Source organism: Pagrus pagrus, assembly GCF_965226575.1.
Source record: "Pagrus pagrus genome assembly, chromosome: 14".
Taxonomy (NCBI): domain Eukaryota; kingdom Metazoa; phylum Chordata; class Actinopteri; order Spariformes; family Sparidae; genus Pagrus; species Pagrus pagrus.
Genome location: NC_140198.1, coordinates 5,694,511 through 5,707,262, shown reverse-complemented (window position 1 = coordinate 5,707,262; position 12,752 = coordinate 5,694,511). Strand labels below are relative to the sequence as shown.

Sequence of the window (12,752 nt, the reverse complement as noted above, 5' to 3'; positions counted from 1 at the left end):
CCGTTAGCTCAGTTAGCCATGCAGCTAGCAGGACTACCAGGGGGAGTGTTTTATGGCTTCGCTGGTTAGCATGCTAACTTCAGTAGATCTCTCTGCAACACAATACACAGAAGTCTTTGAGATAATCTCAAAACTGTTGTTTCTTCACATTCTGTTGATGATTTAAGTCAATTTTTGAATGTTTTAAATTAAAATTCCTACATATTTCATCTTTAAACTGATCATCATCCTTCATACTGTGGTTGATATGATGATATTACATCACATTCTGTGTGGTATTAAAAACATCTTCATCAAAAATCTGAAATTGACCTTTGTGAACCAAACACTGTCCTCACACTGTCCTCTCTCCTCTTTTTCCAGATGAACAGGTGTCGGCGGTGTAGAGACGGTGACGTCACACACCTTCACGCATACACACACATGTTCTCACACATGGACCACGTTGTGTTGATCTGGCTTTGGACTGATCTAGCCAGCCTGCAGTCATCACGTATAAGAGCACATTCTCCTTCAACCCCCCCCGCCCCGCCCACGACCCTGTGTGACATCACCACGGACCACAGTGCACCTGCGGACCAGAGCAGTGGGGTCGCGCGACCTCTCTCTGCCTCCCAGGACTTCTTGTAAAATCATCTCTTTTTCACAAAACAAAGAAGAAAGATTTTAGATACTTTTTAAAACTCTCGATCAGAGCGGAAGAAGGCTGATGGAGTCACACCGCAGCAGACGGACGTAAAGAAAAGAAGGAAAGGGCGACTGTCGGCGTCTCGTGAGAAGATGTCGGCCTCCTTGGAAACAGACCACCACGTACCTCCATTTTGCGCTCCAAGCTCTCTTGTCTGAACTTTTCTCTTTGTTTTTTACAGTTTTAACGTGTTGTACAGTGATTTTGCTTTTGTTTATTCTTCTTTTCATTTGCATCTCTGAGCTTTGCAACACTTTTATTATGTGAGAACAGCGAGGAGGAGCAAAGGGATAGAAACTTGTAGTATTACGAGGAACGTTGGCTCATGGGGGATTTTCCTCTGTTTTGTTTGCTCAAAAGAAGATGAATGTAGATAAATGAGAGGGTGTCTTTATGGGCCCGGGGACCGATGATGTACATTTACATGAATAACATCAGTTCCCACACAAACAAGCCAAATGCAAACAGCAACAAAACCAACTTTATGAATCCCAACACTCACATTTTTGACTGTTTTGGAGCCGTTGCATAGAGCCCCTCTTTCTGAAAGAGAAATTAAACTCCTGAAATAACAGAGATATTTTTGTGTTTACACACTATTGGCAAAAAAAAAAGACAAACCGCATCTCTCAGGCAGTTCTTTGTCTCCGTGTCACGCCCTCCGCCACCCCAGCCACCTCTCTTATTGCTCGTTCGGTCTCGACGCGAGGTACTTTAGCGGCATGCTGCCTCCTGGATGTTCTATAAAATCTGTATTATAACTCGTTTTTAATGAGCTGAAGAACAAATGCCTCGCTGCTTCCTGTAGAGTGCAAACACGCGCCGTGAGTCTATTGCAGCAGCTATAATAAAATGATAAATTAGCACCGTGCGGTCACACCGCGTGCATGCAAACACACGCGCGCACACACACCGAAAAGCTTAGCTGGTGCGCGTTGAGACAAAGGACGGTGTTTACACAGACGCTTACACGTTTTGTTTACAGTGTTTATTAGACTAGTCGTCTATTGAATTACAAGCTGAGATGTTAGAGTGTAATTCTGCGGGTTCATTTGACCTTGTACATTTGTTTATAGTGCAGCAGGAATAACGAGATGCAGCATAAAAACTTTGACTATGTGCTCACAGTGTACCTCTCATATCTGCTTCCTCTTATTTAAAATAAAAGAAAAGAATAGAAAAGAAAACAAGTCAACAGACGATGTAATGTAACGCTCCGGCTCGCATCTCCATTCCATGTTCATAGTACATTTTGTAGAATATTTAAAGGATTTGCTTGAAAACTTGTTTATTTGTATGGAAAACAGGAGCAGATTTGTACATTCTGAGTCACGTTTTTTTTTTGGAAACTAGTTTTAAATTGTGTTTATCTGCAGTGCAGCAGGGGTGTAACTGGAATTCTTCTGCTTTTTCTGTCTCGCGCTCTGTGACGCTTCTTATTGTTTTTTTTTTTGCCACACAAAGACTTGAAATGATTAATGCTAATATATACATGGCATATATATGAATTTATACATATATATTTTTGTTGTTTCTTTGCCATAAATTAATGTATAGACGAGAGAAGAGAGTCCTCTATAAAGGCTATTTTTGAATATTTTGTTATAAGAAATAATCCGAGGTTGTGATCGCCCTGTCACTGTCTGCGGGCAGGAGTCTTTTAAGGAATTAGTTCTTGTTTTTTTTTTTTTCTCCCCTCACACTCTGTTGTTGGTGCCATTTCTGCTCTGTCTATAGTTGTAATTGCTGCTGTGTTTTGGGATATGAGTGTGTGTGTGTGCGAGTGTGTGTGTTGTGGACTTATATCTGCGAGGTTTGGGATTGACATTTAAAAAACTAAATCCCATTCTGATGCCGTCTGAGCTCACGGCACATAAGAACGGCTCAGAAATCATTTTCAATAAAAAAACAACCCTCTTGGTTTGCAGCTCTGATCGCTGCCTGCAGGGAGGTGCGGCCCTCCGGGTCTCTTTCCATCTGTGGCACAAGGAGAGTTCATTCAACCGCAGACTGGATGATTGAAAGGAGATTTTTTGATGCCGTAACATGCCGGTCTCGAGATCAAGTCTTTCCGCCCTTTTTCTTAGCAGGACTTAAAAAGGAACAGTTCGCCCCAAATAGGAAGATTTAGTCATTACCTACTCCGCCTCATGCCGACGGAAAGTCTAAGTCTGAACAGACCGCGAAACATTTCTGGAGCTTCACAGCAGAACAACTTGCAGCATTCGACAGCTGAACAAGCGTTCAAAACGGAAAAACCCAACAACAACAAAAATGACGCCATACTGCATAATTAAAGTGTCTGGAAACCTCGAAATCCCAAATTGGTTTGAAAAGAGATTTCGGCTTTAAGAAAGGGGGTCAATAACGAACTTTCAATTTAAATTGGGATCTCTGGGCTTCCAGAGACTTGGATTGGAGCCATTTTATTTATTTATTAAATTTTTATAGGCTGAATTTTTATCATATTTTTCAGCTTTTCTTATGGCTTTAACGGGCTCAAAACTCACGAACCTTTGCTCAGAATTCACACATGGTGGAAATGTTAATTTTATGGGTTTCAGCCACAGGTGGGTGGTAAGTGTAAGTGCCCACCTGGATGCCCTGATGGTAGATCCGTCCGCCTCTGGTTTCAGCTACATGTCTGAAATTCTGTACACTTTTCACCCCTAGACCTACAGAAAAGTCTCTTGTGCCCATGACCTTAACTATAATGAGGTCCTCATTTACTTCAGTTGTTTAGCAGAATTCTGCATCTCTGCACAGCTTCACCTGACTTTCCATCAGCGCGAGGCCGAGTAGATAATGAGCGAACTCGTGAACTATTTTATTAAACTACACACCTTCCTCCTCACTGTGACATCACCCTCGACCCCCCCCCCCCCCCTTTTTTTAAAACGGTCTTGACGGTAGAAACTTTGAAACAGACTGAGAGTCATAAACTGACAATTCCTCTCTTTCTTTTTTTTTTTTGCACAACTGTATTCCTCAGACTCTGAACAGTAAATCAGTATTAATCTTCTGCATGACGATTTAGAAAATAAGGCGGCAATCGACCGTTAGATTGAGAGCTAAACAGTTTGTTTTGTACATAATTTTTGAACGAATTCTCAACAGAGTTTCGTTTTATTCCTCACGTGAGCTCAACAAGCACTCCAAGACGCGATGCTCCATGTTTCTGTTTTGAATTGAACTTTCTTCTTTTTAACTTCTTCTTCTCTTCGCCGACTCTGCGTACAGTCGGTATGTTTTCACGGAGGATCTGGCAGAGAGCAGCTCTTGGCACTGTGGACACGACATGTCAGTGTTTTTAAAAACAGGAGAGGTTAGACGTCACCTCTCACGCAGCTCGATGAAGATATCAAGCTGATTGTAATTAAGCCCCCTCCTCCTCTTCCTCCTCGTCCTCCTGCCATGTTACCTGGAATGCAATAAGAGAGATGTGAATGTGTTTTATGTAGACATCTTTTGGCATTACGGCAGAAATGCACAACAATAAGCTTAAATGTGGTGAGTGTGCTGCACAATCTGTACAAAGAGGTATTAACTCGGTCTGTGGCTTACAGTTTGCTTTCGTCTCACACTTCTCATAGCTGTTGTAACTTATGTCTTTTAGAAAGACAACATGATTTTGCTCGTACGCTTTTTATGTATTTTTTACGAGTGATTGTAAATAGTTGTTATATTTTTGTTTAAGAGAATGTTTAAAAAGGAAAAAAATACCTTTTATTTCTCCAAGTCTACTGATATGAATTTGGACAATGAATAAAATGTAAAACAGGAACGATTCTGTGTCTTTATTTGTGGTTGACTTTTTGTTTGTTTGGTTACTGACAGTTCCCTTAGAAATCAAACCTGGGGCTGTTTAATTCGACTCTTCTTTCATCTTTTTAGCTTTTTATTTTGTTAATAATAAGATACCTTTACTTCTTCGGCCTCTAAAACAAATCCTGTGTCCCAGACTGAAATCTCAACAGCCACTGAAGGGATTGTAATTGTTTTAATTGTATTTTTACAGATATTCATGGTTCCCAGAGGATTAATCTAACTGACTGAGCTCCTGACTTTTCCTCCAGCCTCACCATGAGATGGACGTCTGTCATTTGGAGTGAAATGTGTCATTGCATGATGAGGTTCAAAATGTGCCCAGTACTTTGGTTTATGACCAGATCTTGCAAAGCTAATGACAATCCTGTCATCCTAAACTGTTATCTATTAACACTTAACATTCAAAGAGGAGGAATCATGAGCAAATTATATTAAACTGGCCAATTTTGAGATATATTTTGCCTTTGTAACAACTCGAGGTTCAGAAATTGTTCACTACAATAATCAAAACAAAAAGTTATTATTTCAGTGACTGAGCGCTGAAACACTTTTACAGGAACAAGATGATTTATTTTCTTATTATTGAGAGAAGCTTTTATTGTGACAAAAGTGGGGAAAATGAGTTAATCTGGGCCTGTTCATAAAAAAAAAAGTGTTTTGTCAATAATCAGCTGTTAAATTATACTTTAAAAAAGCGATGGATGAGAGCAGAGAAGTTACTCAATACCAAAAAATGAAAATAAAGAAGTTTATTTTAAACGAGAACTGAACAGTTTCCATAATGTAATAACATGCAGCCTTAGGCATAAAGCACTGCTGTGCTAAATAAACAGTGTCACAGATGTGCTCACATGGCTGTTACATGTTGAATGCAGTTGTTATGTGGAATGAATCTGGAAAACACTCAGTGTATTTCATCAATACATTCTGAAGGCGACTAAATCCTTTGTTTCTGGGTTTATCATAGCCTATTAGTTTAACTGTGGCTTCTCACAGCACTTGGTTAAGTTTAGGGAAAGATTCTGGTCTCGGTTGAAATATTGAAAAAGTCAACTCTCATCCCATTAAGCATGGTTACACAATGTCATAAAACATCAAGAAGTTAAATCAGGCTCAATCTGGTAGAGAGGTGAACATTTTTAAATGCCTTTGTTTTATATTAAACTTACTAACACTGATAAATAACTAAATATTGTGTTTCCACACTTTGGAGGCTCGATGTCATGTTGTCTTCTGACCCAACACCAACACGAGGCTCCTCGACCTCTCTGTTGCCATTTTGTCAAGACAAAACAGCCAGTATTTTTGGTGTAATATCCACCTTTCACCAGTAAATCTTCGCTCAAAAAGAGAAGGAATCTAATCCCTCCCCGTGCTGCTCAGACGTCCTCAGTTTTCGTCCCCGCTGTCTCGCCGCCTTCTGCAGCGTTCAGCTCTATCAGGTCTGATCAGAGCCGGAGAGCGTCACGCTGTGCTCAAGGTCAGCCTCCTTTTATCACTCATTAAAGGTTTACTGTCACACAGAGGGGCAGGAAGTCACGCTGGCTGCTCTGTGTGTGTGTGTGTGTGTGTGTGTGTGTGTGTGTGTGTGTGTGTGTGTGTGTGTGTGTGTGTGTGTGTGTGTGTGTGTGTGTGAGGGGAGGAAAACACCAGTCTGTGTGTATACTGTAGTGTACGGTGCATTTCTACTGCAGAGGGATGTGTGCAGTCTGTGAGCCACATGTGAGGCTGTTTCTTATAATGATGGGCTACATATTGGACTTAACTGTCATCATTAGCAGATTGTAAACACCAGGAATGACTAAATTAAATAAGGATAAACCCATAAAACTCTAACAGAGGAGCAATAGAAACCATCCGGACTGGCATGGTTCGGATTAAATCCTTTTTTAATCCCACAACGGGGAGATTTGAAACTTAAAACTGCCCAGAACATCATCAGTACCCATCTACTGAGCATCAGTGACGTCCATGAACAGAAGATATTTGTGCACAAAGCCTAAATAGAAGACAACACCCACCTCAGCCGCAGTCTGTTCACCCTGCTGCCGTCTGCCAGAAGACACAGAAGTATCTGCTGCCGTACCGCCAGACTACAGAGCAGCTTGACTCCACACTTCATGATAAAAATAGTTTTTCTTGTGCAGCATAAAGGGACTACAACTTGCATTTTGTGTACGAGAATGACATAAATGATGAAATCGCAAAACATCGTCCATGTTGCTGCCAGATTCCGAGTTGATGTGACCGACATGAGCGCGCCGGAGTCGGACGAACGAACTCGGGAGGTGGGACCATCCGACGAGCACATGAATGCAGCATTAAATACACCAGGGAGAGAAGACTACTAAGGGACAGGTGAGACTAATACGTAAATAGAAAAAGGTGGGGAAAAAACACAAAGACAGGAAGCGTACATCAAAAATAGACATGATGAACCCTACAAAATAAAACGGTAACATATAAACTGAAAACCATGACAGAAACACCATCCTTCTTTCTCAGATAATCCACAGAAAACACTGTCATACTGTGTCGGGATTTAAGTAATGAAACTGTCAACATATATTTATTTTAATAAAATCAAAAAGATGAAACTACACCTCACACATCCCGACCACACAGGACCAAGTTCGGAGAAGTCGGAGTGATTCAGCCGACGTTTAGTAAACTTTTGCTCCATCTGACTTTGAAACCATCCGCAGCGCTTCTTAAAGACGCTGTGTTCTCTCTCCGTGATAAAGTTAGGAGGATGTGTCAGGGTGGTGCAGGGGGTGGTGGTGGTGAGGTGTGTTAACCAGCATGTTCAAAGAGCTGGCCTTTTCCACTTCAGAGAGAATATTCAGGAACGATGAGAGAAGTGAAAGTTCAGCTCCGAGTGGGATTCGATTGGAAACGAGTCGGTGAAAATTACACACAGCTTCAATTATACATCACAAAGGGCGAAAGAGCCCCACTGGATGGCAGAGGAGGAAATGTGGAAAAACGAGAACGCTGGGGCCTTGTAATATGTGCAGCCTGTATGCACGTGCGTGCGTGTGTGTGTGTGTGTGTGTGTGTGTGTGTGTGTGTGTGTGTGTGTCACACCTCTCCTCTGTTTTGACTTTGAAGTTGTGACTTTGTCAGGAGCAGGAGCCGAGAGCAGGAGGTGGGAAAACGGAAACTCTACCACCTGAGGGTTGTGAGCACACAGGGGGGGAGGTGGCTTTTAGCATATTCCTGTCTAAATGAAAATTTGTGAAGCAAAACAGTTTGGAAAAAAAATATTCTGTCACCTGTACAGTCTCTGAGCTGCCCTTGAGCGCAGGTATGTGTCAGTGTGCATTTGCTGTCACGTACATAAAAATGGAAAGTGAGCTGTTTTTTTACTTTCGGGGCCTTTTCTGCCCGATCACGTTGGTCCTCGAGTACGTCCAAGTTTTCATGTCTCTTTCTTCACATCTTGTTATCTTTCTGTTTGCATGAAGGAAAAGTCACTGAGTAACATTAAAGGTCAGAATCAAAGCAGCTAGTGTTTCCTGGACCTGGCTCCTCCACTTCCCATAATGCAACTCTTGTTCGACCCTTCATGCATGTACGAAAGCTTCAAGTCAGCAGTCAGTAGTTCAGAGTTGGTATTCCCGGCTTCCGGTGCATCTGCTCCAGAAGACATGGACGCCTGCAGCAAACTGTCGGTCGTATGTCAACTCTCTAAACTTCACGAGCAGCTACAGTACCTGATGTAACAGAAGAGCACGCTTCAGAAGATACAGGAGGAGTAGAAAAGTACTGCAAAGACTTCGATCAAGCACAAATTAACTGAAAGGACTTGGAAATTGAAACTATAAAGTTGTTAGAGCACATTTAACAACACAAACGCTTCATGAAGTAAAAAGTGATGAAGAGGTAATTCTGCTCTCTGGTTTATTGTGACTTCAAACTGTGACGTTAAGTACGTCGACGAACTCAGGCCAGATGGATCTTGCTCGAGTTTCAGATTTGAATACATGTTTCGTTGTCAAAACGCCAGCGGCCATCAGGTTGCACAAGATAATAACTGACCAGACAACAGTGCACGTGGTCGCTCCTGTAAAACGCATTCACACTGAGGCGCTGCAATCAGCCAACAATAACAATAAAAGATCAACGATAAAAGAAATTAAAAGTCCTTTCTCACCTTCACACAGCCGGCCAATCACAATCAATCGAGGGCAGACTAAATTTTGGATGCAGTTTTCCCCCGTCTCAACATAGAGAAGTAGGTTTTTCCAAAGCTGTTATACAACCCAAGCAGCCTGGTACCTTGAATACATGAGTCTTTCAAACTCCACACCAAAGAGTTTGTAAAGCAGACTCGCTGTTTAAGATGTTGGGAAATACGCCTGTAGGCTTTATTGCAGATGGATAAAAGAAAGAAAAAGACTTTCTATGTGTGCATCAAGTATGGAGCTATCGAGCCAGGAGCTGTTTCTTCTGCTTCCAGTCTTTTATTCTAACCAGCTCCTGCCTCTAATGTCACACTTTGAGCACTTATGAGAGTTGCGTCACTTCCTTGTGTGATTTCCTCGAAACTATTGCATCAAATATTTGAAGTCTCCGAGCACAAAGTGACGATATTGATATACAGTATCTGGGTGATGTTAGTAATTTCAGTGTGTTTAAATCTACTATACTTTGATGACTATATGTATTTTCTTTCTATAGTTCACCTTCATATTATTTTCTGTATGTTAATTTTGTGTTTTCTATAACTCTGTTAAATTTTACCTTCATGTAGGTGGAGACTCTCTTCCTCAACCTTTCTGTTTTTTGTATTTTTATTTTAATTGTCCAAAAAATTAAACTAAACTTAACTAACGTTCTTATTTGGAGGTGTTTTTTCTCTGTGAAGTATTTCCATTAACCGGGCAACAGCATGACTTTAAGTTTCTTTCTGTCCGGGTCTGAGGCCAGTCAGTGATCGAAGAGGCTGTCTGAGGACAGGCGATGTCCAGCGGAGTCATTACTACAGTTCATCTTCTTGTTCTTCACCTGCTCCGCCACGTGTCACATACGGTCCCCGGAGTCATTTGTCATGAAAGCCATCCTTCTTCAGCCGGAGTCCCGTTAAATATGTTTCGGTCTTTTGTTTTCTTAACTTCGAGAGGTTGCACCGACCAAAATGGATTCATCCTGAACGCCTGAATAATTCAAATAAAGTTTGAACAGACGACAAAGTCTGCTCATCTACCTGTTTAGACTCCAGCTGGAGTGAGATGTTGGTTAATTATCGGCTTCTGCTGCTGAGTTTGTTGCAGGTCTCATCCTGAAAGTGTCAACCAGGTCTAGCAGCAGAAGCTTTGTTTTTTTTTGTGTTGTGTGAAATAAAACTGGCTTGACTTAAAGTTGTGTTTGTCACAACTGATTACTCAGAATTGTCACTGAAGATGTTGTGTTAGCATGAAGATGTAAGAAGCAGTTGAAAATGAAAGGCAAAGATGTTTTTTTCCTGGAAAAAAATGTGCAAATGTGCCATTTTTACAGTTCTTCTGGACTGCCAAGTCTGCCTCTCCGGACCATTTGTGGGGCACGGAGTTACACGTTGAGGGGGCACCCTCCAGGGTCGCTCTGGCCATTTGTCATCCGTCCTCAAGGCTTCCTGCAGCTTGTAAAGAGGTTGAGGTCAGCGTCCTTGCATCGCACTGTCCTCAACAATGTCAGCGGTGCAGCACAGATGAATGACCTGACAAGCCCACAGAACGTAACCCGATGTTAAAAAAAAGCCAGCATGTAATCCTTCAAGCTGCTTTTTTCTCACCCGCTTCTCCTTTTCATGACATTAGTGTGTCTGTGAGACGGTCTGTGGAAAGTCAGGTGAAGTTTGCAGTTGCAGCATTCTCCTGAACAACTGAAGCAGATGGTGAATTTGAATCTGGGAACATTATATTAATTTCTTACTCACATTTTTCTTTTTCTAAAACTGTTCAGGAGGTTCACTGTGTACATTTTTTAAATCAGACTCTCTAAAACCCTTAATAATCAATAATTATGAGCAGTTTCTGGCAGTCACGTCTTCTGCATTTGTTTTCCCATCCTGTTTGTTTCTGAATATAATACGTTAAGTGAAACAGCCTGATCATTTCTCCCCCTCCTGTTCCACTGACGCCCATGGGGGGGCAGTGCTGCATTGTGAGAAACACCGCCTGTGGAAAAAGCCCAGCATCTGCATCTCTGGGCCCAACAGGCACTCGCCAAGATTTGTGAAAGAAAGCTATTTGAAGAGCATATTTCCCCCCAGAGAGTGTCCGTCCTATTAAGGTGCAAATTACCAACATGTTGTCCGTGTTGCAACAATGCGATCCTGGCTTTGTGGAGGTAATGATTATATCTGTCTCAATTGTCTTTTCCCTCAGAGTTAAAAGTCTCTTCTCATCCCTTAACTAGTAAGTGCTGGTTCCTAAAGGGGGAATGGCTGCCACTCCTCCACACTGAGACTTAATTGTTGTTTGTAATGGCTGGTTGCTTCACTCCTTATGTGTGTGTGTGTGTGTTGTTGCGTTATTTAATTGACTTAGTGGGTGTGCAGAGTGTGTGTAACTTCACTTGGTGTGTGTTTTTGTGTATGTGTGAATTAGTGTCACTTTCAATGACATTCATGCATTTAAAGTATGATATATATTTTGTATTATGTGTATGAGAGAGAGACAGAAATTGTTTGGGTGTGTAATCTATCCTCCCTAACTGTTGCGGCTGCACATCATCATCATCATCATCATCATCATCATCATCTGTCCATCATTACCTTATCCAGCAGTGATGCCTGCGAGTAAGAGTCTATCCATCCATCCATCCATCCATCCATCCATCCATCCATTTCATATCGTGATGTGTGGAGTGGATGGAGGCGGATGAACAAGCGACAAGGGTGCCAAGCCAGTGACCACTGTTCGAGTCTGCGTTTCAACGTTTCTAAGCATGACACCAACTTTCAAGGACACCTCAGGAGAATTTCCAGCTGTGTCAGGGGCGATAAAATGATGTTTTTAACGATGAACCTGGGACAATTTCTAGTTATATTCATGGCACCAAAAAACAAATACCTTTGACTGGAAGTGGGGCCATCTCCAGCTGTGTTTGTTAGTGGTTAACATCTCTGCCAACAGCAGATACGTCCAAATATGCGCTCGTTCAACAACAACGTGTCACATCGGGTTTACATTACATGTTTATTGCCTGACTGTTATATCAGAATGTGTTGAGGATGGTGGTGGAGTTACAGGCGATAAGCCAGAGACTGCTATATTTGTTAGTGTGATTTACATTTTTAAGGAGACTTTGGGACAATTTCCAGCCATATTCGTGCCATATTTTTTTGATGGGAAGTCAGGCCATAGCCAGCTGTGTTTGTGCCAACAAAACCAGGTGTTTTTATGAGACCTTGGGAAGGTTTCCTGCCATCCATCCATCTATCTATCTATCTATCTATCTATCTATCTATCTATCTATCTATCTATCTATCTATCTATCTATCTATCTATCTATCTATCTATCTACCTACCTTCCTACCCATCCATCCATCCATCCTGTTCACTTTGTGCTCTGTTTTCAACATTTACAAGGTCACTTTTAAAATAGTGTTGATTCCTGTCAACCTTCAGCCTGCACACTCAACGACACACACAAACACGCACACGCACAAATACACACACACACACACACACACACACACACACACACACCATTACCACCGAAAAAGTGGTTTGCTGCAGTTCACATCCTCTCTTGTCCTTCTCAAGCCATGTTGGCAAAGGATCACTCCAAAAAGGTGTGTGTGGGTGTGTGTTGTGGAGTGCGCAACCCAGTGTGTACGAGTGTGCGTGTCCGTGGGTGTGTCGTTGAGTGTGCAATCCTGTGTTTGTGTGCGTTACTGAGCTTCACAAGACTAAGTGAGTGTGTCTTTATCCTTACCGACGCTAAGACTGACTGACTGACTGACTGACTGACTGACTGTGGTTATGTTTTGGTGTCTGTGCAAGTAGGTTTGTGTGTGTGTGTGTGTGTGTGTGTGTGTGTGTGTGTGTGTGCGTGTGTGTGTGTGTGTGTATGTGTGTGCGTGCTCAAATGCTTAAGTGTGAGTAACTCTTGCAGGGAGAGCGGCTCCGGTTGACAGAGCAAAGTAGCTGGACGCCACTTTCCCAATAATGATTCAGGGTCAAATGGTTGAGAGGAGGAGGAGGAGGAGGAGGAGGAGGAGGAGGGGAAGGTCGAGGGTTTGAAT

The 12,752-nt window shown here is 42.1% G+C and overlaps 1 protein-coding gene across 9 annotated transcripts in view; it reads left to right on the top strand.

The window, feature by feature from the left end:
* The window catches only part of rapgef6 (Rap guanine nucleotide exchange factor (GEF) 6), a 153,325-nt gene extending 148,859 nt beyond the window's left edge, over positions 1–4,466 (top strand). For all 9 annotated transcript variants that reach the window (XM_084374413.1, XM_084374416.1, XM_084374415.1 and 6 more), the window contains one exon: positions 364–4,466. In XM_084374413.1, coding sequence (XP_084230539.1) covers positions 364–386 — 23 coding nt within the window. In that variant the 3' untranslated portion in view covers positions 387–4,466. The remainder of the gene's footprint in view (positions 1–363) is intronic.
* Positions 4,467–12,752: the final 8,286 nt, after the last annotated feature.